The following is a 21,041-nucleotide window of genomic DNA, read 5'->3' on the forward strand; positions in this document are numbered from 1 at the left end:
AGTTTTCCTCTTACTTCTGTCCAAATGTTGAGTGTTGGATTATTACCCACTGGTGGGGGTGGGGGGTGCATGTTTTAGCTGTGGGTCTGGTGTTATTCCAGGTGAGTGTCACCAGAGCCCTGCTGTCACCCTCTTTAATCACAATATAGTTTCAATAAAAAACACAACTGATCACATTTTAAAATCTTTATCTTCACATGATTACAAGCAGATTCAATCTTCAACATTTCACATGACAAACCTGCATAAATGGTAAAACAAGTCAGGCTTCTTACTTATGTCTTCATAGTAGCTATGAATTAATAGAAAATAAAAATGACACAATGCCACATGTTCTACAGTCAGGACAAACAATATTGTACACATGTTCACAGCCTCACAAACTTTGTCTGTACATCCACCCAAAGTCAGAGTCTTGTACAAAGTTAGACTTTATTTGTCACTTGTTCCACAGTTCCCTGTGGTGTCCTGGCTCTACGTCTTCTTCCTGCAAAAAAATAAATAGAAAAATGACTTTGGCTCAAAACTCATCTAATTCAAGTCAGTCAGCAGAGACAATCACCATGTTCAGACACCAATGAAAGAAAGCAACAGTCCTGTGCTGGTGCTGGAAATCTACCCAGAATCAGATATGCTCTGAGGTTGTACCTGAAATCACCCACTCATTCACCAACACCTACTTTACTCTATAGTGTCTTCTATGTAGAGGACTACATAGGGAGCTCATTCGCAAAAGAAAAAACATTTTCAGACACCACCCCGTGCATTTTCTGCCCTTAATACTTTAGTCGCAGTCTTACGACTAACATCGGCCGGTGTAAAATGAAAAAATTATTAAAATACATTTTAAATTTGGTAATAAAAACCACACTGAATGACCATATTTAAATGTGGAAATAAACTTGTTTGCTGCAATTGTGATGCTCTGCTCTCATTTACATCTGCACGACAGGTCTGGATGTTCCTGCTGCACTCTCTCCTCTCCACCGCAAGCACAATGCATGATGGTATATATTGCTCTGTTGGGGACCATTGGTTGTACACTACTTTTCACGATGCATTGTGCGAAACAATGAATCCACTGTATAGGGTATTAAAAATTTCCCTGAACATTCGGACAGCTCTGCAAAATGGCGAACCCACCAAATAGTGGACTACATAGTGATTAGTGAGTGATTTCAGACACTCACTAAGTCAAAGAAGATACATAATTTGATCCATCAAACGTGAGGAGCTTTCTCAACTAACTTGATAAACCAGTTACCTCCTCTGTTGCCACTTCCATCTCTGCCAGCCATCCCTCCTTTGGCGTCTTGCTCCACCTTTGGTTTTGCGTAAGCCACAGTCACTTTGCTGCCATCTATCTCACAGTCTTCCATGGCTTCTTTGACAGCTTTGCAATTTTCTTCACTCTCAAACTCCACAAAACCAAACCTGAGAAAAATGAAGCAGACATTGTAAAGGAGACTTGAAGAACAGGCGACATCTTTACACTTTCGCCACAGTAAATGATCAATTTGATGCCACCCACCTCTTTGAAGCTCCGGTCTCTTTATCCAGAATGACTCTTGCAGTGACGGCTTCTTTGACGGCACTTTTCAGAGTCTCTGCAGTCGTCTTCTCAGAAAGGTTCTTTATTACCAGCGTTTTTAAATCCACTAAACAGAGAAAAAAACACAACTGTGCTATCACCAAATTCATAGCTTAGACCTGGTATTAAAATGCATCCTGAGTGATCCAATCACAGGTTCCAGACAGCTGGTCTGGAACACGTGACCAAAACGCCAAAACTTTAGAATCACTTGATTGTTGCAATTATTAATTTGACCTGATCAAGCAGCTTTATCTCCTATATCAGGCACTTTGTCAGTCATGCATCCATTCATAAACTAACAGCACAGCCGTCAGGAAGGAAAATTGTCCAAAGGACTCTTCTGCATGCGGACTGGACGAGCTGGGGATCAAACTACTGACTCTACAATTAATGGTCGACCCCCTCTACCTCCCCAGTCACAGCCATTGAATGTGCTTCATAAATATTGTTTTGCCGGCTCATGGACCAAGAGGAGTCTTTTTGTATAACTCTGGCATGTTTTCAGATATTTTATTAGTACAAACTCCCCTACTGTACTAAAAAGGAAAAATAAAATATAAATTAATTTAAAAAATACCTACAAAGAAAAAATATTTGATCCAGTAAAAGTAACAAGCTTTTTCAACAAAGTCTAGTCTGAAATGACATGGTAGATCTAACAGACTACCTGGCCGGTGAGAGGTTAGCTAAAACTCATTTATTAAAGCTGCATAGATTTGTGCAACTATAAACCTTCACCATAATTTAATTCATCATTTACTGCCATCTCCTTGATAAACCAGTTACCTGCTGTGCTGCTGCTTCGATCTCTGGCCCGACCTGCAGGCTTACCACCGGGAGGTCCAGCCATCCCTCCTTTGACGCTTTGCTCTCCCTTTGGTTTTGCGTAAGCCACAGTCACTTTGCTGCCATCTATCTCACAGCCTGTCATGGCTTCTTTGGCAGCTTTGCAATTTTCTTCACTCTCAAACTCCACAAAACCAAACCTGAGAAAAATGAAGCAGACATTGTAAAGGAGACTTGAAGAACAGGGGCATCTTTTCACTTTTGCCACAGTAAATGATCAACTAGATGCCACCCACCTCTTTGAAGCTCCGGTCTCTTTATTCAAAGTGACTCTTGCAGTGAGGGCTCCTTCGACGGCACTTTTCAGAGTCTCTGCAGTCGTCTTCTCAGAAAGGTTCTTTATTATCAGTGTTTTTAAATCCACTAAACAGAGAAAAACACAACTGAGTTTTTACCATTTTCATAACTCATACAAACTCAACCGCCCTGCTCATACCTTGTATTAACATGCGTCCTGAGCGATCTAATCACAGGTGGTCAGCACTAAGTACAGGACTGATAGCACCCAGAGACCTGATCACTCAGACCACATTGGGAGCTGGTCTGGAACGCATGTGACTACATTGTTTTCACCACCCACCCACCCCCACACAGCTGACTTACTCTGGCCAATTACAGTTTCACAATGAATCAAATATATTTGTACACTTCTCTTTGTCAATCCATTGATTTGTTTGAGGCCACTGTCACAATATCAAAACTGATCACAATGATTGATACTTTTCTTAAATTGCTAAAAATCTTTCTTCCCATCAGCACAAGATTCATTCAATGCCTCCTGACTCCTCTGTCTAGCTAGCTTGCGCGTGCCCCACACCCACACCCACACACTTTGGATAAAAACAACATCATTGGTCTTTGTGAACACAATGATATACATGTTTATTTGTATAGAGTAGGGAACTGAGATCCAATCACAAGGGGTCACAGGAGACACATTCAGGACTCATTGTAATGCCAGGTACGCTGTTCACTTGTGATCAGCTCTCTCAGGACAGAGGTTAATACCAGGTCTGAAGAGAACCAAAACTTTAGAATCACTTGATTGTTGCCATTATTAATTATCAAATTGACCTGATCAAGCAGCTTTATCTCCTATATCAGGCACTTTGTCAGTCATGCATCCATTCATAAACTAACAGCACAGCCGTCAGGGAGGAAAATTGTCCAAAGGACTCTTCTGCATGCGGACTGGACGAGCTGGGGATCAAACTACTGACTCACCAAATAATGGTCGACCCCCTCTACCTCCCCAGTCACAGCCATTGAATGGGCTTCATAAACATTGTTTTGCCTGCTCATGGACCGAGAGGATTCTTTTTGTATAACTCTGGCATGTTTTCTGAAATTGTATTAATATAAACTCCCCTACTTTACTAAAAGGAAAAAACTGTATAAATAAATTTTAAAAATACAGACAAAGAAAAAATATTTGATCCAGTAAAAGTGACGAACTTTCTCAACTAAGTCTTGTCCGACATGACATGGTAGATCCAATAGATTACCTAGTGGTGTGAGGGGTTAGCTAAACTTTATTTATTCAAGCTGCATTCATAGTATTTTTTGTCACGGCAGCACAACAGACTAAGATTACAAAATACACATATCATCACTTAGTTAAATTGAATTTCATGAAAAATGTCAATGTAACAATATAGATTTGTGCAGCTATAAACCTACACTGTAATTAAATTCATCATTTACTGCCATCTCCTTGATAAACCAGTTACCTCCTCTATCTCTGCCCCGACCTGCAGGCTGACCACCGGGATGTCCCGACAACAATCCTTTGGCGTCTTGCTCCACCTTTGGTTTTGTGTAAGCCACAGTCACTTTGCTGCCATCTATCTCACAGTCTTTCATGGCTTCTTTGGCAGCTTTGCAATTTTCTTCACTCTCAAACGCCACAAAACCAAACCTGAGAAAAATGAAGCAGACATTGTAAAGGAGACTTGAAGAACAGGCGACATCTTTACACTTTCGCCACAGTAAATGATCAACTTGATGCCACCCACATCTTTGAAGCTCCGGTCTCTTTATCCACAGCGACTCTTGCAGTGAGGGCTCCTTCGAAGGCACTTTTCAGAGTCTCCGCAGTCGTCTTCTCAGAAAGGTTCTTTATTATCAGTGTTTTTAAATCCGCTAAACAGAGAATAAAACACAACTCTGGTTTCAAGATTTTCATAACTTATACAAACTCAACGGCCCTGCTCAGACCTGGTATTAACATGCGTCCTGAGTGATCCAATCACAAGTGGTCAGCACTAAGTACAGGACTGATCACACCCAAATGTGTCCCGAGACCTGATCACATTGTTTTCACAGTGTGTGAAAAAACAAACAGTGTGAACACAAATGATAAACAAATAAACTTGTATATAGAGTAGGGAAGTGAGATCCAATCTCAAAGGGTCACAGGAGACACACTCAGGACTCATTTTAATGCCAGGTACGCTGTTCACTTGTGATCAGCTCTCTCAGGACAGATGTTCATACCAGGTCTGAAGAGAACCAAAATGACTGCAGAAACACTTGATTGTTGCCATTATTAAGGATCAAATTGACCTGATCAAGCAGCTTATGAGACGATTAACATACATGGATTTATCACGCATACCTTTTGTCTTATCTGAGTCCGCTCTCATTTCAAAGAATTGCACTCTGATTGTCCTCTTGAAGATGTTGACCTTTTGGGTGGATTTTAAGGCCTTTTCAGCTTCTGCCACGGTTGCGAACTCAACAAACGCATATCTGCAGAGAATTACAGATGTTTCTTGAGAATATTCAAACACTTTCTTCTTTGAAAAACAAAGGACAACGTGGGCCGGTGTACTTACCCCTTTGATTTGCCTTGGCTTTGAGGCATTTTGATGTCAATAGCTTTCTGGAATAATTTCTTGAGGGTTTTTTCTTTCAAGTCGTATGACATGTTGCTCACAAATAACGTGTTGTTTGGAGAAGCAACAGCTGCGAGAAATGAGAGATAACCTTTTTGTGAAAACTGAGTCCATATTTAATTAACTGATGTTCAGAACAAATCTAAATGAATTTAATTAGCTTTAGTATTATGTTAACGTTTCACAGTAGATTTGTAAACTGTCTAGAATTTACCTTTTGTGTTGCTTTTGGCGTCAGAAGCTTTGCTGACTTTAGTCACGTTTGTTTCTCCGACAAAGTCCACAATCAAAACTCGATCTTCGATCTTGACTCCTTGCATTTTCTTCTGTACATCCTTGGCAATGGCTGGATTTTTAAACTCCACAAAGGCAATCCTGTTGACAAATAAACAAATTTCATTTAGTAAACATTACCACAAAAGAGTATTAGAGCCATATTGAAGATTTTTTCCCCCCGAGAATGTCGTAATATTACGACATTTTAGGAATAAGCAGCAGGGGAACCTGTGCTCCCTGGAGTTTCACTCATTCTGGTTCCAAAATCCTGAATACCAATCTCAGTTTCTGGAGAAACTACAAAAACCTCTATGAATAACACACAGATACAACCAATAACCTCACAATAAACCAAACTTCTTCCAAATCTGTGCGATTCTTTCTTAAGAATACTCTTGTACAATCCTCCTGATACTAATGATACTGTGGTGCTGATGAGCCGAAAGATAATTTTAATATCTGTGAAACTTATTCTTGAGTATAACAATTTAACACTGATGACTGGCTGATCTTCTGATATTTGAACTCTAAAATGACTTGTGGCCTAAAACAATGACCTTATTCTCATGATATTACAACTTTACTCTCGTAAATTTCTGACTTTATTCTCGACATCTCCGATTTTTTTCCCTCAGTGGCCCTAATACTGCAGCATGAATTCTAAATATCAATACACATTTTTCTTGTGTTCTTAGAAACACCATTGTCCTTGCATTCCTGAATAGAAGGTTATTATGCACATTTGACACAATTGTAGAGGTTTTTAAAACTCTCACCCTTTGCTTGGTCCTTGAGCTCGATCAGGAAACCTGACGTTGATGGCGCTTTGGAAGATTTTCTGAATGTCTGCTTTTGTTGCAGTGAATGACAGGTTCTTCACGAACAAACATCGGGTATCTCTGGCAGCTGCAGACAGAGCAGTCCTCTTACATTAAATGTTTATGTTTTGTATTCCTGGATCACATCATAAATCACGATTGTTGCCTGTGGTTTTGGTTTGAACAGAGCCATAACCATTGCATCTTTATCTAGTGACAAGTGAAACATGATTTAAATTAATGTGTAATTGAACAATTCAAGGAGTTACCTTTTTTTTCCTCCGGTGTTGGCACTGTGACAGCACTTTTGACCTTTGCTTTGGCAATCCTCACTGGCTTCTCCAGGATAATCTCTCCGTTCAACGTCAAGGCTTTGGTCAGGTCCATCTCGGAGGCCAAATCTACATGTGCGTGTTTTCTACAGCAGAGGTGAGTTAATTTAGAATCTGTCAAATTCATCTACAATAGGTTTTCTGCTCAAATAACCTGAGAGTAAAAAACAAATACTCACTTGGACCGGTCTAATCTGATGTCTTGAAACAGAAGACTTTGTGTCATGAAGTAGTTTGCTAATGAATCTTTCACCTCTTCAAATGTTTTGGTGTTGTTCAGGTTGCCAACATAAAGACAAAAACCTACAACAACAAAGAGAGTGAAAATGTGATGACAGAACCTAAGAAACGTAGGGACTTGAATGAATTGAACAATTGGTCTCATTTTGAGTTCATACCGTCATTGATGATCTTTGTTTTCTTTGCTGGAGAAGTCTCAACGTTAGCTTGTGCCTTGCTTTTCCGTTTCCTTGTTTTCACTGTAACATATAGACAACAAGTTAGTTATTTGGTTACAAGATTGTTCACTAAAGCCATTTTAGACATGAACTCAAGAAGATGTCTGCAAAATTGCATCTGGACTTTGCCTTTCACAAATGACCAACGCAGCGGGAGATTGTCCGCTACTTAGAGCTTATATCACTCAGGACAGATTTTATTCCCAGGTCTGAACTACTTGAAGCAGAGGTTTTATCACTGACTAAGAAATGTTAACTGTCCTTACCTGTTTTCTCTTCAACAACCATCTGTTCATTTCCATTGGTTTCCTGTTGAATAGAGATGCTCTGTCCTTCAGGCTTCTCTGTCCCAGTTTCAGTTACTGTGGTTGTACTTTCATTCTCTCCAGTGGCAGTGTCCATTTGAGATTCTAAAGGGGAAACTTCATTACTGGTACCGCTCAGACCTGCACTCGGGCACATTGTTTATAGGACAATATAAGAACAATGTAAATACGTTGGAACCTCTAATTGTTGTGAATTCAGCCTGCCTTCTCCAGAAAAAACAGTTAACTATTTCGTAGAACTTGCTCAAGCTTCTAGAGAGTTTCATAATTTGAGGTTACCAGCAACTTGAATCAAAAAACATTTTCACTTGGGAAATAAATGAGTCATTACTTCTCGGTTGTGTAGACATTCAGGCTAAAAGGTTGTGTAGTCATTCAGGCTAAAAGGTTGTGTAGTCATTCAGGCTAAAAGGTTGTGTAATGCGTGGTTACAAATCTTGTGAGGTAATCAGACAATGCCTTGTCCTTTTCGAGTCTAACAAATCACAATGCTGTATTTTTTTCCAAATGAGTTATATTTTTAGTTTCAACATAAAGACCTGTATGCCAAACATTTCAGTGAAAGGTTTCCTAACTTGTAAAAAGCCTTACCACTCCCCTTCATCTCCTGGTCAGTCAGCTGATCACTTGGATTGCTTCTCTTTTCTGAATCATCACCCTCTCCTTCATTCGTCTTCTCCCAGGATACAGCCACAGTGGGTGTGCTTCCCTTTACTTCGATAACGCAGTCCATCTGAGCATCTGAACAGGTACGTACATTCATTCATTACTATCGTTCTTCAGAAATTCAGTCACACACCAAATAAGTGATGTATTTACAGCACCTTGTTCATCTTGGTTCTTCTCCTCCTGTTTCGTCTCTGTGCTCCCTGTGGCAGCACCCTCTTCTGTGACAACAGGTAGTTCACTTGAACAGACAGTCTTAGTCTGTTCTTCTGAAAATTCATACGAATTAAATCATTAATATAATTATTTGCTGACATTTTGAAAGTAAAGTCCAATCAGTCATGGTCACTGTACATTTTCTGTTATTTCAAAGGATTGACTTACCAGTGTTGGGCCCTTCTCCAACTTCATCTGTGACAACTTGACTTTGTCTTGTTTTGCGTCTCGGAGTCTGAAAGACACAAATACATTAATTACATAATGTAGGCGTGACGGTGAGTTCTTAGGAGAAGGGATTCAGCTTAAAATCCATTCCATTAGACAATTACGTTCCTAAATTTTCCATTTACGTTATATAATCACAGAAAGTGGAGATATTCATTGACTTGTCCCAGAAACCAAGGTCATGTCTCCAAAAGACGAGTGTTGTCTCACTAATCCAGAGTGATGTATAACAAAACCCGTAGAAATTCCAGAGGCTAAAACCAACTTTGTCCTAGAGGAATCCCAGAGACTCTTAGTGATCCAGATGTGTCAATTCAACCACGTTAAAAGACTTTAACCAGCCGAATTTCACAGTAAAACCTAATAACATCATTATAAGTTTTTACCCGCTTAAAACAAACTAGTTAACAATGTCGTACAGTTGCAGTTGAACCAGTTTGTGTTTACAGGCCGAAATCTGGTTTCAGCTAAGACTCTCACCAGCTAACTGCTAGCTAGTCAGTCTGCAGCTAATAGCACCAAACAACCGTTAGCTTCGAGCTAGTTACTTAATGCACGGTGACGCCTGGCTAATATGAAAAATAGTACATGTGCTGAAAAAAGCTTTTCTTACGTCTGTCTTCGCCATGATGTGCGTCGCGTTAACAAACAGTTAAAGTGGTAGCCGGTGTTCACACGTGTGTTCAGCTACAAACACCCACATGTGACTGGTTTGAAACGACGCACTGCGCATGAGTGGGATAGTACGGGTGCCGACAAGGACGGAAGTTGTCGTTTGGGCGATTCAACGAAAGGGAAATCCACAATAATAATAACAGAAAATAATGGCGAAAGAACGAACTGATCTTTAATGTATCATCACATACGAGGCAGGTACTGTTGTTATAGTGGAGTTTATTGTTTTAAAAGACGGTTAATTTAGTCCAAGCTACTTTCGCGCTCAGGTTTCACTATTATGCCAGCTAGCCAATGAGCTAGCCTGATGTGAACCGAGCCTCGACTGCAGGTGGCAGACCCCTTGCTTCAGCTCTGCGGCGGCAGTCCCGCGTAATGAGGCTTGTTTTTGAACAGATCTGACTCTCAACAGAACTGAACCTCGCTATGTTGATCACACCGCGTCTGTCCCACAGGAAACTCACTTTAGCGACGCATTGATCCGGACGCTTTGAGGAGGTGGGACTGCTACATGGACTGGGACTGGAGGGGGAAGCCTTGGTCCGAAGGTCAAGTTACAGCCTCAACGCAACATTCCCCCCGATGCAGATAAAGGTTTTTGTCAGGCTGACATGAGTCGCATGAGATGACGATGGACGTGGTGCGGCTGTTTTGAGGACTACTGCCCGGGACAGGATTCTTTCACCATGGGGACTCAGAGGAACGGTTTTAAGAAGGAACAGTTCATTTTGTCAGTGGACATCGGTACAACATCCATCAGGGGTCACGTCTATGACAAGGAGGCAAAGATCCGAGGATCATGCACCACCCAGGTCTTCTTCTTTACATCGCTCTGGCGTCCACACAACCCACTCTGTGTTATTCATTCATTGATTCTTATTCTGCACTAATGCTCTCTCCAGGTTGTTCCCTTGTTTCCAGAGGTTGGACATGTGGAGATGGACCCAGATGCTCTATGGAAAGGGTTCATCACTGTGGTCAAGGGAGCTGTGCAAGGTACAGTTGCATCTATACACAATCATATCAAGGGTTAGATGTGAATCTTGCATTCCTCAAACCTGACCATTCTACTGTTCACCAGACTCGTTTATTCCTCTCAGAAAGGTGTTTTTTTAACTCCATGCTTTTTTTTGGTGTCTGTATTCTGTGCTGTTGTTTTATCGAATTACATTATACCAAACGTGAAAGGTTGTTTTGCCCGGGATACATTAAAACATCCCTGTTATAATGGAAGAAAAGCACACAATAATCACTATGTGCAAGTTCCAGTTTCAAAACTGTTAGTGTGTGTGTGTGCGCGTGTGTGTCCGCGTGTGTGTCCGCTGCTATAGATGCAGGTGTGCAAATGCGCCAGATAGAAGCCCTTGGCATTTCATCTCAACGAAGCACCTTCACAACATGGGACAGGTAAAATGAAAAAAAAGAATCATATCACTAGTTTTAAGTTGTCTATATGTGATTTGTGCACAGACTTGAAAATAATCACTGTTGAACACTTTTGAACCTTCCTCTGTGGAGTTCTTTTCCATCCCGGTTTCATTTCAGCTTCATTTTTACTTCTTTTCATCTGACAGACAAACTGGAGTTCCCTATCATAACTTCATCAGCTGGCAGGACCAGAGGGCAGCGGACCTGGTAAGGTCCTGGAATAGATCCTGCACCATGAATGTGAGTCTTTGACTTTAGTATAGTGAATAAGAAATACAGCTAGAGAGGAGGGATGAAATAGTAGAACTTTAAAATTATTTGAAACCAGTTCCATCACAAAATATTGATTTGTTTTTTTTGTTTTTTTGTTTTCTCAAACAACCTCAGGCAATCCATGGTGTGATGAAGGTGCTGTATTTCCTTAGCAGGCAGAAGCGGTTACTTGCAGCAAGTCTTATTGTCTTCTCCCCTCAACATGTGACCTTTCGTCTAGTCTGGGTCCTGGCACATTACAAGCAGGTGAGTCAGTTCACCCATGAGTGCAGGCACATAAAATGATCCTAGAGCAGTGATAATGCAAACGGCTTGTTTAGTCAGTGCTACGTGTGTGCTGGTCTGATCCACTGTTTTTATTAAGTTTGCACTGTAAACCAAAGTCCCTAATAATGTGTCTCACCTGATACCAGAAGACTTCCATCCAACTAATTATTTTCCTTGTTGATTAACACAGCAATGATTGTTCTGATTAGTGAGACCGTTGTGTGAACTATAATGTATGTCCTATAATACGTTCTGAAGCTCAAGGTGGCAGCTCAAATTCCAAAGATCAATTTATAATGATACAAATCAGAGGACGCGTCAAATCTTCACATCTGAAAAGTTGGAACCAGAGAACATGTCACATTTAGTTTAAAAATGAATGACAGAAATAATTAATTTATCATCAAAATAATGGCAAATAATTTTCGACAAAGAGAACAAGTATAAATTGTTTCAGCTTTCAACTGCACCGCACTGTTGTTGCAAAGTTAGTCAAACAGACTGCTAGCACAATTAAAAGTTAAATGAATACTAATATATAATCGATGTATTGACCAATGCAAAATTCATATTTTCATCTTATTATGGGTGCCTAGTGGTGGCACCACTAGTTATGTTATTATACAGCATAGAACAGTAGAACCAGGCTGTGGGTTCATCTCTCTTCTCGGCCTCATCCTGTTTCCCTCTTCGTCCAGGTTCGTCAAGCGGTAACTGAAGGAAACTGCTGCTTTGGAACAATAGACACTTGGCTACTCTTCAAACTCACTAAAGGTGAGCTTGAGTCCACGTGTAAGCCATCTGTCTATAAGCTTAGTTTCTTTTTAAACACAGCACAGTAATATATATAATTTGTCCGGTGGATTACATTTACTTCAGTGTTAAACAGGATTGTAAGACCCAGGTTGAATGTTCTTTGTGTTTCCAATCCTATTGCGTCAGCGATGAAATTCCTCAGAAATGTTTCAGCCGACTCTCGTGAGAGAGGGTGAGCTGGAAAAATGTCCAAGAGCAGAAACAAATGTTTGTTTTTGATACATTCATTTGTGTCAACTTTTCTGTTTTAGGACATGTTCATGCCACAGATTATTCTAACGCCAGTTCAACAGGCATTTTCGACTCCTATCAGGTCTGGTGTATGTCACATTCTGATTCTCTCTGTGTGTATGGTGTGAGTTACTTTTTTTTCAATTCCCTGCATTGTGACTTTTTCTACAGATGTGTTGGAGTGGTTTTCTGTGCTCTCTTTTATCTCTGCCTCTCTCTATTTTGCCCAAAGTAGAAAACACAGGGTGAGTCAACAATCTCAACTTCCAGCTCACTGTACATTTCAAAGTTATTTAAACATTCAAATCATTTCAGCGTCACAGCAATGTTTGAAACTGTAAAATACTGAATCATAGCATAGAGACGTATAATTATGATTGCAAACCCATGGCCTCCAGTTGGGGGGGTTGACAGAGAGTGATGCTTTGTCTCTGGTCTCTCCTTCATGGTGCACCAGCCACAACTTTGGTTCCACAGACCAATCAATCTTCGGAGTGTCCATTCCAATCATGTCAATGGTGAGTTGTCAAAGTCTTGACATCAAACATGTTATCTGTGTGATTATGATTATAAAACCAATTACGTGCGACCTTCTGCATCTATGCCAGCGTGTCACTACCGTTATGTTGTAAAAAGGATATTAATCCCAGGAACTTAGTTAATCAGCAACTGGGAACATGAGGCTTTTATTCAGGTTCTCATTCAGTTGATGATGATTTAAAAATGTTAATTAGATACAATTAATATAAATATATGTGCTAAACATTACATTATGTTTATAGCTCCTTCATGGTAGAAATTAAAAATATACAAGACAGTGCATATAAAATAAAACAAGGAAGGAATGAATTGATAGAGAAGAGAAGTAAAACCAAGGACATAAGAATTGCACTATCCCATATCATACACCGTGTGAGTAATAAACTCAGTGTTGCTGCATTGAGACTAAACCTGCTTAGGAGTCAGTGTGTTTGCAACAAACTGTCGCTCTGCTGCAGATGGCGGACCAGCAGGCGGCCATGTTCGGAGAATGTTGCTTCGATGTTGGTGATGTGAAGATCACCATGGGAACAGGCACCTTCATGGACATCAACACTGGAAGCAAACCACATACATCTGTAGCAGGTAAATCAAAACACAGTAAGATGAGAGTTTCCATACTTATATATCCACATATGCAGGCACATTACAAACCGGTGTTTGTTCTCTGTAGGTCTGTATCCTCTGGTGGGATGGAAGATCGGCTCAGAGGTGGTTTACCTTGCAGAGGGCAATTCTGCAGACACAGGCACTGCCATCAAATGGGCACAGAATCTTGGTGAGCTGTATACACAATGAGCTGGGGGTGTTGGACAATATGACCTGACTAAGGAGCTCTGAGTACTGTCCTATTCATACTATACATCACCATACATAGTCACAGCAAGGAAAGGGCCATGGCTTCAACTGTTGATTAGACACGTATCTATTGGCCCAGACAAGCAAACCTAGTTTTGATCAGTTTTGCATTGCGTAGCGGAATATGTGTGTGTGGATGAGATAAGCAATCAAAAAGTTTCCTCTACGAAAGATTGGTGTATAACATTCAAGATTCAAGATTCAATATATGTAGTTACATACATTTTTTTAAACTGACCCCAAAAACCATGATTTGAACGTATACAATCTCATTTCGTGATACAGGACAACAGAACAGCGATACCCCAACCAGATGCCCCTGCTGCATGTGACAAAACACATTTTTATATTTCATATATTCTATTTGAAGTGTAGGGCAAGCTGTATGTTTAGGAAAAATTGCACATGACATATATTTTATTGTCTCACATGACTGGTTTGATCCCATCATGACTGAATGATCACGTCTGCAGTAAAAGTTGGTATGATTAGCTCAGGGTGGTTCATAACCATAAACTAAAAAAAATTAAAAGTATGAAGTGAACTGTGACTCAAAAATCCAGATCTAATCCGAACTGTGGATTTAGAGAATCATAACATTCAAATTATTTTTACATTCTTTAGAATGAAACCAAACTGTATTTTATGTAAAAACAAGCAGCATTTCTGACATAATTTATCTTCATCTTTTCATGTGCTCATTCACATGTATTGATGTTGTCTTTTAACAGTGCAAAACACAGGGACGCAACCCAAATATACAGACACTGAGCAGGTCCTCAGGTATTTGTGTGAAGGGTTCAAACCGTCATGGCTGTTTTCAGTTTTCAGGCTGCTCAGCACCAAATGACACACAAATTTAGCAACTAGCTGGAGAACATAGTGAAGAATGTAGCAGCTAAACAGCCGGATATATCCCTCAGGAGTGGGTGGGAACTAAAAACAGAGCAAACAGGGGACGAGATATTTGCCAAGGGGCCTGAAACATGACCCCAAGTGAAGGCTAATATTTCTCTGTGTCTGCAGGATGTTTAAATAAGCAACTGCATTTCCACATGTTGCGCTTAGCCACTTTAAAAGTTTATAATATGCTTGTGTTTTGTTTTCAGATTGTTCTGCTGCCCCCAGTGGACACAAATCTTATCATATAGCTTTTAAATCTATCGAAGTGTAGTAAATCGCTGAGTGAGTCAGTTAGTGACAGATGTAATGTGTGTGTTGTTACAGAGCTCTTCTCTGACGTCAAGGAGACCAGTGACATGGCTTACAGTGTCAGTGACTCTGATGGCGTGTGCTTCGTACCTTCCTTCAGTGGCCTGCAGGTAGACGTGTATTACATTACATTTCATTTAGCTGACGCTTTTATCCAAAGCGACTTACAATAAGTGCATTCAACCATGAGGGTACAAACCCAGAACAGCAAGAATCATGTAAGTACAATTAGCTTCAAAAAAGCCAAACTACAACGTGCAGTATATGTGCAACTAAACTTACATTTTTTTTTTTGAGGATGTTTATTAGACTGTCATCTTCTTAACCAAAGTGTAGTCAGAAGAGATGTGTTTTTAGCGTGTGGCGGAAGATGTGAAGACTTTCTGCTGTCCTGATGTCAATGGGGAGCTCGTTCCACCATTTGGGAGCCAGGACAGCAAACAGTCGTGATTATGTACAGGCTGGGGTGTGAGGTTTAACCATCTCCTGGATGTAGACTGGGCCCGATCCATTTGCAGCACGGTACGCAAGTACTAGTGTCTTGAAGCGGATGTGGACAGCCACTGGTAACCAGTGAAGCGAGCGGAGGAGCGGTGTAGTGTGAGAGAACTTAAGTAGGTTGAAAACCTAGCAGGCAGACCAGCCAGGAGGGAGTTGCAGTAGTCAGAAGTACAACACTTAAACAGATGATATAACAGTTTATTCACCCAAAGCAAAAACTTGTGTATGTATTGCAGCACATGTTAGTGCACATTGATTGACAATAATGATATTTAGCCATTCCATGCATGTGTGTCCAGTTTTGCCTTATTTTCCACTGTAACATGGTTGTGTGTCTCTTTTTTTTCTATGCCCTCCTTTGTGCACTGGCCTTTGTAAGTGTGTGTCCTTATGTTAACGGTTCATTTGCAAAGATATGATTACAAATCACTTCTGGTTGTTTAACCTAGAGCTACTGTTACATAGGGTAACCAAGTAGAACAAAGTTGATCTCTGGACAACATGTTTGTTGTCCAGAGACTGTTGAGTTACACTTTATTGCAAAAGATATGAGGTAATTGTTTACCTCTCCTTTGCGTCACATCTGTTTTTCACTCGACATGTTTATGTACGCACTCTATTTATTTAAGGCTCCTCTGAATGACCCTAAAGCCTGTGCCTCACTCATGGGCCTCAAACCTACAACCACAAAAAGCCATCTGGTCCGTGCCATACTGGAGTCTGTCGCCTTCAGGTTCGTCATTTTGAAGAGATTGTTTCTTTTTTAACTCCTGAATCATGATAATTCATGGTCTTCCTTATTTTTAATTCTTTGCAGAAACAAGCAGCTTTATGAGACGATGCTGAAAGAAACTCGGATTCCTATCACAAAGATCAGGTACACTGTGCATGTCAGTACGTATGGGATTATAGTAATGTGGGTTGGATCTGCTGGGGGAAAAGACGCCTTTAACTCACGTCTGGCCACTGCAGCTTACTGTGCAATATCTGATCGTAGGATGCAGGTTTTATCCAGTAGTCTGAATTTACCAGAGTGGACTCTTGTGTACTTTGCTTCTCCAGTTTTTATTGGCAATCCATTACATGTCTGCTTCATGTTTCTCTTGGACCCCTCCAGTAAAGTGAGCTGCAGTGTAACTTAGGGCCTTGTCTTTGGTTCCTTCCCTCTCAGGGTGGATGGTGGTGTTTCCGCCAATGACTTCGTCATGCAGCTGACTGCGGACCTGTTCGGCAGGAAGGTAGCAAGACGGCAACACCATGAGATGTCGTGTTTGGGGGCTGCTCTTGTCGCTGGGCTGGGAGCCGGTACGCAGAGACACATCCACACACAATATTTTCATTATGCTGTATTGGACTCATCGACTTAAGTGGTGTTCAGGGTTCTGCAGACTGAGTCCAGCAGTCAGTCTGTACTTGCTGTGGCTCAGTTACTGCAGGTCACTTTGACATTTTCAGAAAGAAAGCTACAGTCAGCAGCATTACCACAGGCCAAGCAAACAGCCCATTCCAAACAGGCAGGTTTAGAACAGGAACTCAGCTAGTGCTTATTAAATCCACAGTTTATTCATTTATATAAAATAGTCACTTAATACCAATACTGTACATGTTTAAAGGCTTTTAGGGGGCAAGTGTCCTCAGAGTTGTAAGTCTTTTAATTTACAGCAGCCAGCTGTGTGAAGTTGTGCGTCAAACAGTTCAAGCCTTCACTCTTTTCTTTCACAGCACTTTTCTCTAAAAATATTCCAACCCTTGGTCATGACACTGAGTTTCGTTTGAAAATCTGTGATCAAAAGTCCTATTTTTATTCTTGCTGACAATGGCAGAGGAAAGCAAATGAAAAGCTGATGTTTTGTTATGTAACCTGTTCTCTATTTAATTATTCACATTATGTAATTAGAGTGTTATACATTAGTAAGTGTTTATTCAAATCAAACAGACAAGAAGGATTTGTTCCTGTTGTTTTAAAACAGGACAGGAGCAAGTGGTCACGAATGCTAATGTGCTTGAGGAGCATTAGTTCATATTGGATCAGTGGACAATAGTGTTGAGTGATATCCAAAATATCCAATACCTTCTACTGTAAGTCATTGACTTCCTGTTCATTTGGGGGAATGAACTCATTTGCATCACTCACGTTGATAAATTCTAGGATTTCCTGGGTAATTTAAAAAAAGACTTTGCCTTCACGTTGTTTCCCTAAGTCTTCCTTTGTCCTCATCTGTCACTGCAGGTTACTGGAGGAGCCAGGGAGAGCTGAAGAAGCTGCATAGCACTGACAGGGTGTTCTTGCCTCAAGTGGTTCCCAAGGGAGGTGCTGACAGCCGGAATCGGGAGTACATCCCCGTCCTCCAGAGGTGGGAGAGAGCTCTCCGACGATCCATGAATTGGTACAACAAACCTTGACAGTGGAGATCCAGGGATGGACCACATTCAAAATCAGTTTGAATACCGATGGTCCAGAACTAACAACAATTAGCTGCATCCCTAAACTAGTCCCAGGGTCAATCTTTGTGTATCACAATCTGGTCCAGATGCCAAAAACTGACAACAGAGAAGCTGAAACGTCAGACACACTGATGTCATAGTATAGCACTGCAGGAGTGTGGAAAATGTCCACGTTACTATACTTGATTGTTTCACACTGTAGCAACATTTTCAGATGAATCCTCTTGTTGTTCTCGATCTCAGGTCACTGCAGCGTCTTCTTAGTATTTTATCCAGATTGAATCGTATTTGTTATAGTATTTTTCCACACGGGGGCGCTAATGACTGACTTTACAGCTTTGTAATTGATGGACTTGCCATAGCAACCACATGCCACATGTCAATAAGGAGCCGCAGATTAAAATAATTCATCTCAGATTCACACACGATCCTCTGCGGAGGAATAAAGACTGCACTTAGTCTTTCTGCTCTTCATACCTCAAGATTCAAAAGGCTCCACTTACAGAAAAAACAACAACAAACCCATTTTAGTATTTCCCTTTTTCTTAAACGTGGTATTTTCTTTATTATTTGAAGGTGTGAGTCTTGTTTAGAAACCCAAATTTGCATGTTGCCTTTCAGAAAGTAATATTGACATGAATTGAAGTGACCCATAACAGAAATAGGACATGCTCAAATTTGTACTAAGTGTTATTACTTGTCCATCCATGTTGTGTAGCCATTATTTCAGTTACTAGTGTGTTTTTTGTTGATTTGTTCCAGCCTTACGTATTTCTGTGCAGAGGGATAGCCGCGTTGATGTCATATGATAATGTTTTGACTCAAGTCTTTTACCTGACCTGACGAACTCTGATGACAGAGCTATCCGATCTAATCGTGTTACGATTGCCTGTACACAACGTGAACTGTGAAGCTCAGTCTAGAAAAGTTCTAAAATATAATTAACCTTTCTTAATGCTCTAACATGGTTCTTTGTACTTATCCTTGTTATGCAAAGTGACACTATGGAACAACCACATCAGATCAAAATGACATTTCAGGTCATCACATGTAAGATTATCTAAAACTTGAACATAAACTGCTGGGACATAACCAATAATTAATATATGTATCATATCTGTTACCTAATTACAGAACATTCCTGGTATCTTGTAAGGTGTAAAAGGGCTAGTATTAAAAACATGAATAATCAGCAGTGTCCTTGTGGTGATTTAAGCGTGTCGTGCCGACAGTACGTGTCACTGACACAGTGCGTGAACAGATGCTGCCTGAAGGGATTCACCTCCACATGGACTCAGGGGAAGTGCCGTTGTCTTGTGCCTGGGGAATTATCAGAAACGTAGGCTGTTAGATGAGTGTAGGGATTGTTTCCCATTGATGTGACTGACCTCACTGTGAGGGTTGCTATGGCAGCCTGCGGATGGAGTGACTGAGAACAAATGGGGTGTGTATTCCTGCTCATGGTGCTGGTATGGTGAAGGGGGCTGCTAATTGAGAGCACAGAAAGGGGGTTCTCCTAAACAATGGGAGGATTGTGCACTTGTTAACGCGTTTGAGGAACACCGCACACATCAATACTGTATAGCTTATTCTGCATCGAGGCGTCCATCCCCTGCACCCACACACTTCTCTGCACCACCTGTCAATCTCAGCGCTCTAACTCAAACAGGGGCCGTTTTTATTTTTTTTTGCCGGTGGGCTTGGCTCACGGTGGGGATGCCTGCACAGAGAAAAATGTTCTTGAGTGAGTGAGGCAGACTATAGGACTAACCCATGAATCAGTGCCGCCAGCTCTCACACTAATCAGTTAAATGCGTGTGTGTGTGTGTGTGTGTGTGTGTGTGTGTGTGTGTGTGTGTGTGTGTGTGTGTGTGTGTGTGTGTGTGTGTGTGTGTGTGTGTGTGTGTGTGTGTGTGTGTGTGTGTGTGTGTGTGTGTGTGTGTGTGTGTGTGTGTGCGTGCTGGTATTGTGCCTGGTGCTGCATCGTATGAGTAGTGGTGGGCCCTGCCTTGCAACAAATTCATTCCGACAGCAGGAACTAGATGCAGTGTGACCACTCCAAGCCCCCTCCCCCATATGAGCTGAACCCTGCACCAGGGTCATTATATAACTCCCCCCTCTCCCTTCTCTCTCTATGTGACACATTGGGATTGTTGGCTGCAGTGTCAGGGGGTTAGAAGTTAAGCTTTTGTCTTTTTTCATTCTATCAGTGTCTCATCCTCTCCCCCAACCCTGCTCCCTGGGTGTCTACTAACCCCTCTCTCAGTTTAGTTAACCTGTCAGTGCTACAACATGCGCGTGCACACATATTGCCAAAGCAGTACATCAATGTACATCACATGGCAGATGATACATTTGTCCTACAATTGGATGCTGATGGGGAAAAGGCTGCACTCTGTCCCACTCTGCGGTGAAGTGTTCTCTCTCTTAACTTTGACACATCTGTTTACAATCATGCACACTGTATGCTCTCTGTCTTTCTCTCACACACACATGCACACACGCACACATGCACACGCTCTCCAGTTTCAGTATTGCTCAATTGCCATAGCAACAAGGATTGGCAAATGCCCCAAATATCCATGCTCAGCCAGTCAGTCATAAATAGCATCATCTACTAGTATGTATAAGAACGTGTGTGTGTGTGTGTGTGTGTGTGTGTGTGTGTGTGTGTGTGTGTGTGTGTGTGTGTGTGTGTGTGTGTGTGTGTGTGTGTGTGTGTGTGTGTGTGCGCGTGCATGTGTAGACTTTTCTCAGAAGCGCATCCGCTGTGGACTCCAGCCTCTGTTGGATTGGTTACCGGTTTGGTGACTCAGTGCGCACGACTTGTACGCAGAAGAAGAGGGGGAGCGAACCCATAACAAATCACGAAGACTGTGATGTATAATACAGAAGCCATGGAGCAGCTTCTCTGCTGAGCGCCACGGACGCGCTTGGATGCATCAAATCCGCGTAAAGTGTCACTTCTCCGTTCTCGCGGTTGGAACGACCCCCGCATCCTGCCGACATGTTGGAGACTCCAGTTTGTTCCCCAATCACACGGTGGCCATTATAACATGAGTGACGATGAGGAGAAATAATGTGCGCTCTATTTATGGGTTCGTGTAGACGTCACTGACGTTCTCTCTCTCTCTCTCT

The 21,041-nt window shown here is 41.3% G+C and overlaps 2 protein-coding genes across 5 annotated transcripts; one reads left to right on the forward strand and one right to left on the reverse strand.

The window, feature by feature from the left end:
- Positions 1 to 171: 171 nt before the first annotated feature.
- Positions 172 to 9,412, reverse strand: LOC118117715 (nucleolin). Of its 2 annotated transcripts, XM_035170205.1 has the most exons (19): positions 9,271 to 9,412; positions 8,598 to 8,664; positions 8,372 to 8,482; positions 8,139 to 8,288; positions 7,488 to 7,631; positions 7,162 to 7,242; positions 6,943 to 7,066; positions 6,701 to 6,849; positions 6,390 to 6,519; positions 5,552 to 5,712; positions 5,278 to 5,407; positions 5,058 to 5,191; positions 4,456 to 4,582; positions 4,171 to 4,358; positions 2,677 to 2,803; positions 2,381 to 2,580; positions 1,532 to 1,658; positions 1,265 to 1,434; positions 172 to 487 (listed from the first exon to the last, which is right to left on the reverse strand). In XM_035170205.1, exons 1-19 carry the CDS (start codon positions 9,283 to 9,285, stop codon positions 426 to 428), a joined length of 2,397 nt encoding a protein of 798 aa, XP_035026096.1. In that variant the 5' UTR covers positions 9,286 to 9,412; the 3' UTR covers positions 172 to 425. The 2 variants fall into 2 exon arrangements, with proteins under 2 accessions (XP_035026096.1, XP_035026097.1); XM_035170206.1 differs by lacking the exons at positions 1,532 to 1,658; positions 2,381 to 2,580.
- On the forward strand, positions 9,399 to 19,095 carry gk5 (glycerol kinase 5). Of its 3 annotated transcripts, none has more exons than XM_035170208.2 (17): positions 9,399 to 9,530; positions 9,788 to 10,144; positions 10,235 to 10,328; positions 10,664 to 10,739; positions 10,907 to 11,000; positions 11,148 to 11,279; positions 11,999 to 12,074; positions 12,368 to 12,429; positions 12,519 to 12,592; positions 12,805 to 12,865; positions 13,346 to 13,472; positions 13,561 to 13,665; positions 14,973 to 15,067; positions 16,088 to 16,191; positions 16,276 to 16,335; positions 16,630 to 16,763; positions 17,689 to 19,095. In XM_035170208.2, the coding sequence occupies exons 2-17, from the start codon at positions 10,019 to 10,021 to the stop codon at positions 17,859 to 17,861; spliced, it is 1,593 nt and encodes a 530-aa protein (XP_035026099.1). In that variant the 5' UTR covers positions 9,399 to 9,530; positions 9,788 to 10,018; the 3' UTR covers positions 17,862 to 19,095. The 3 variants fall into 3 exon arrangements, with proteins under 3 accessions (XP_035026099.1, XP_035026100.1, XP_035026098.1); XM_035170209.2 differs by lacking the exon at positions 9,399 to 9,530 and adding an exon at positions 9,541 to 9,704; XM_035170207.2 differs by lacking the exon at positions 9,399 to 9,530 and having other exon boundaries at positions 9,541 to 10,144.
- Positions 19,096 to 21,041: the final 1,946 nt, after the last annotated feature.

This window comes from Hippoglossus stenolepis, chromosome 11 (assembly GCF_022539355.2).
Source record: "Hippoglossus stenolepis isolate QCI-W04-F060 chromosome 11, HSTE1.2, whole genome shotgun sequence".
NCBI lineage: Eukaryota > Metazoa > Chordata > Actinopteri > Pleuronectiformes > Pleuronectidae > Hippoglossus > Hippoglossus stenolepis.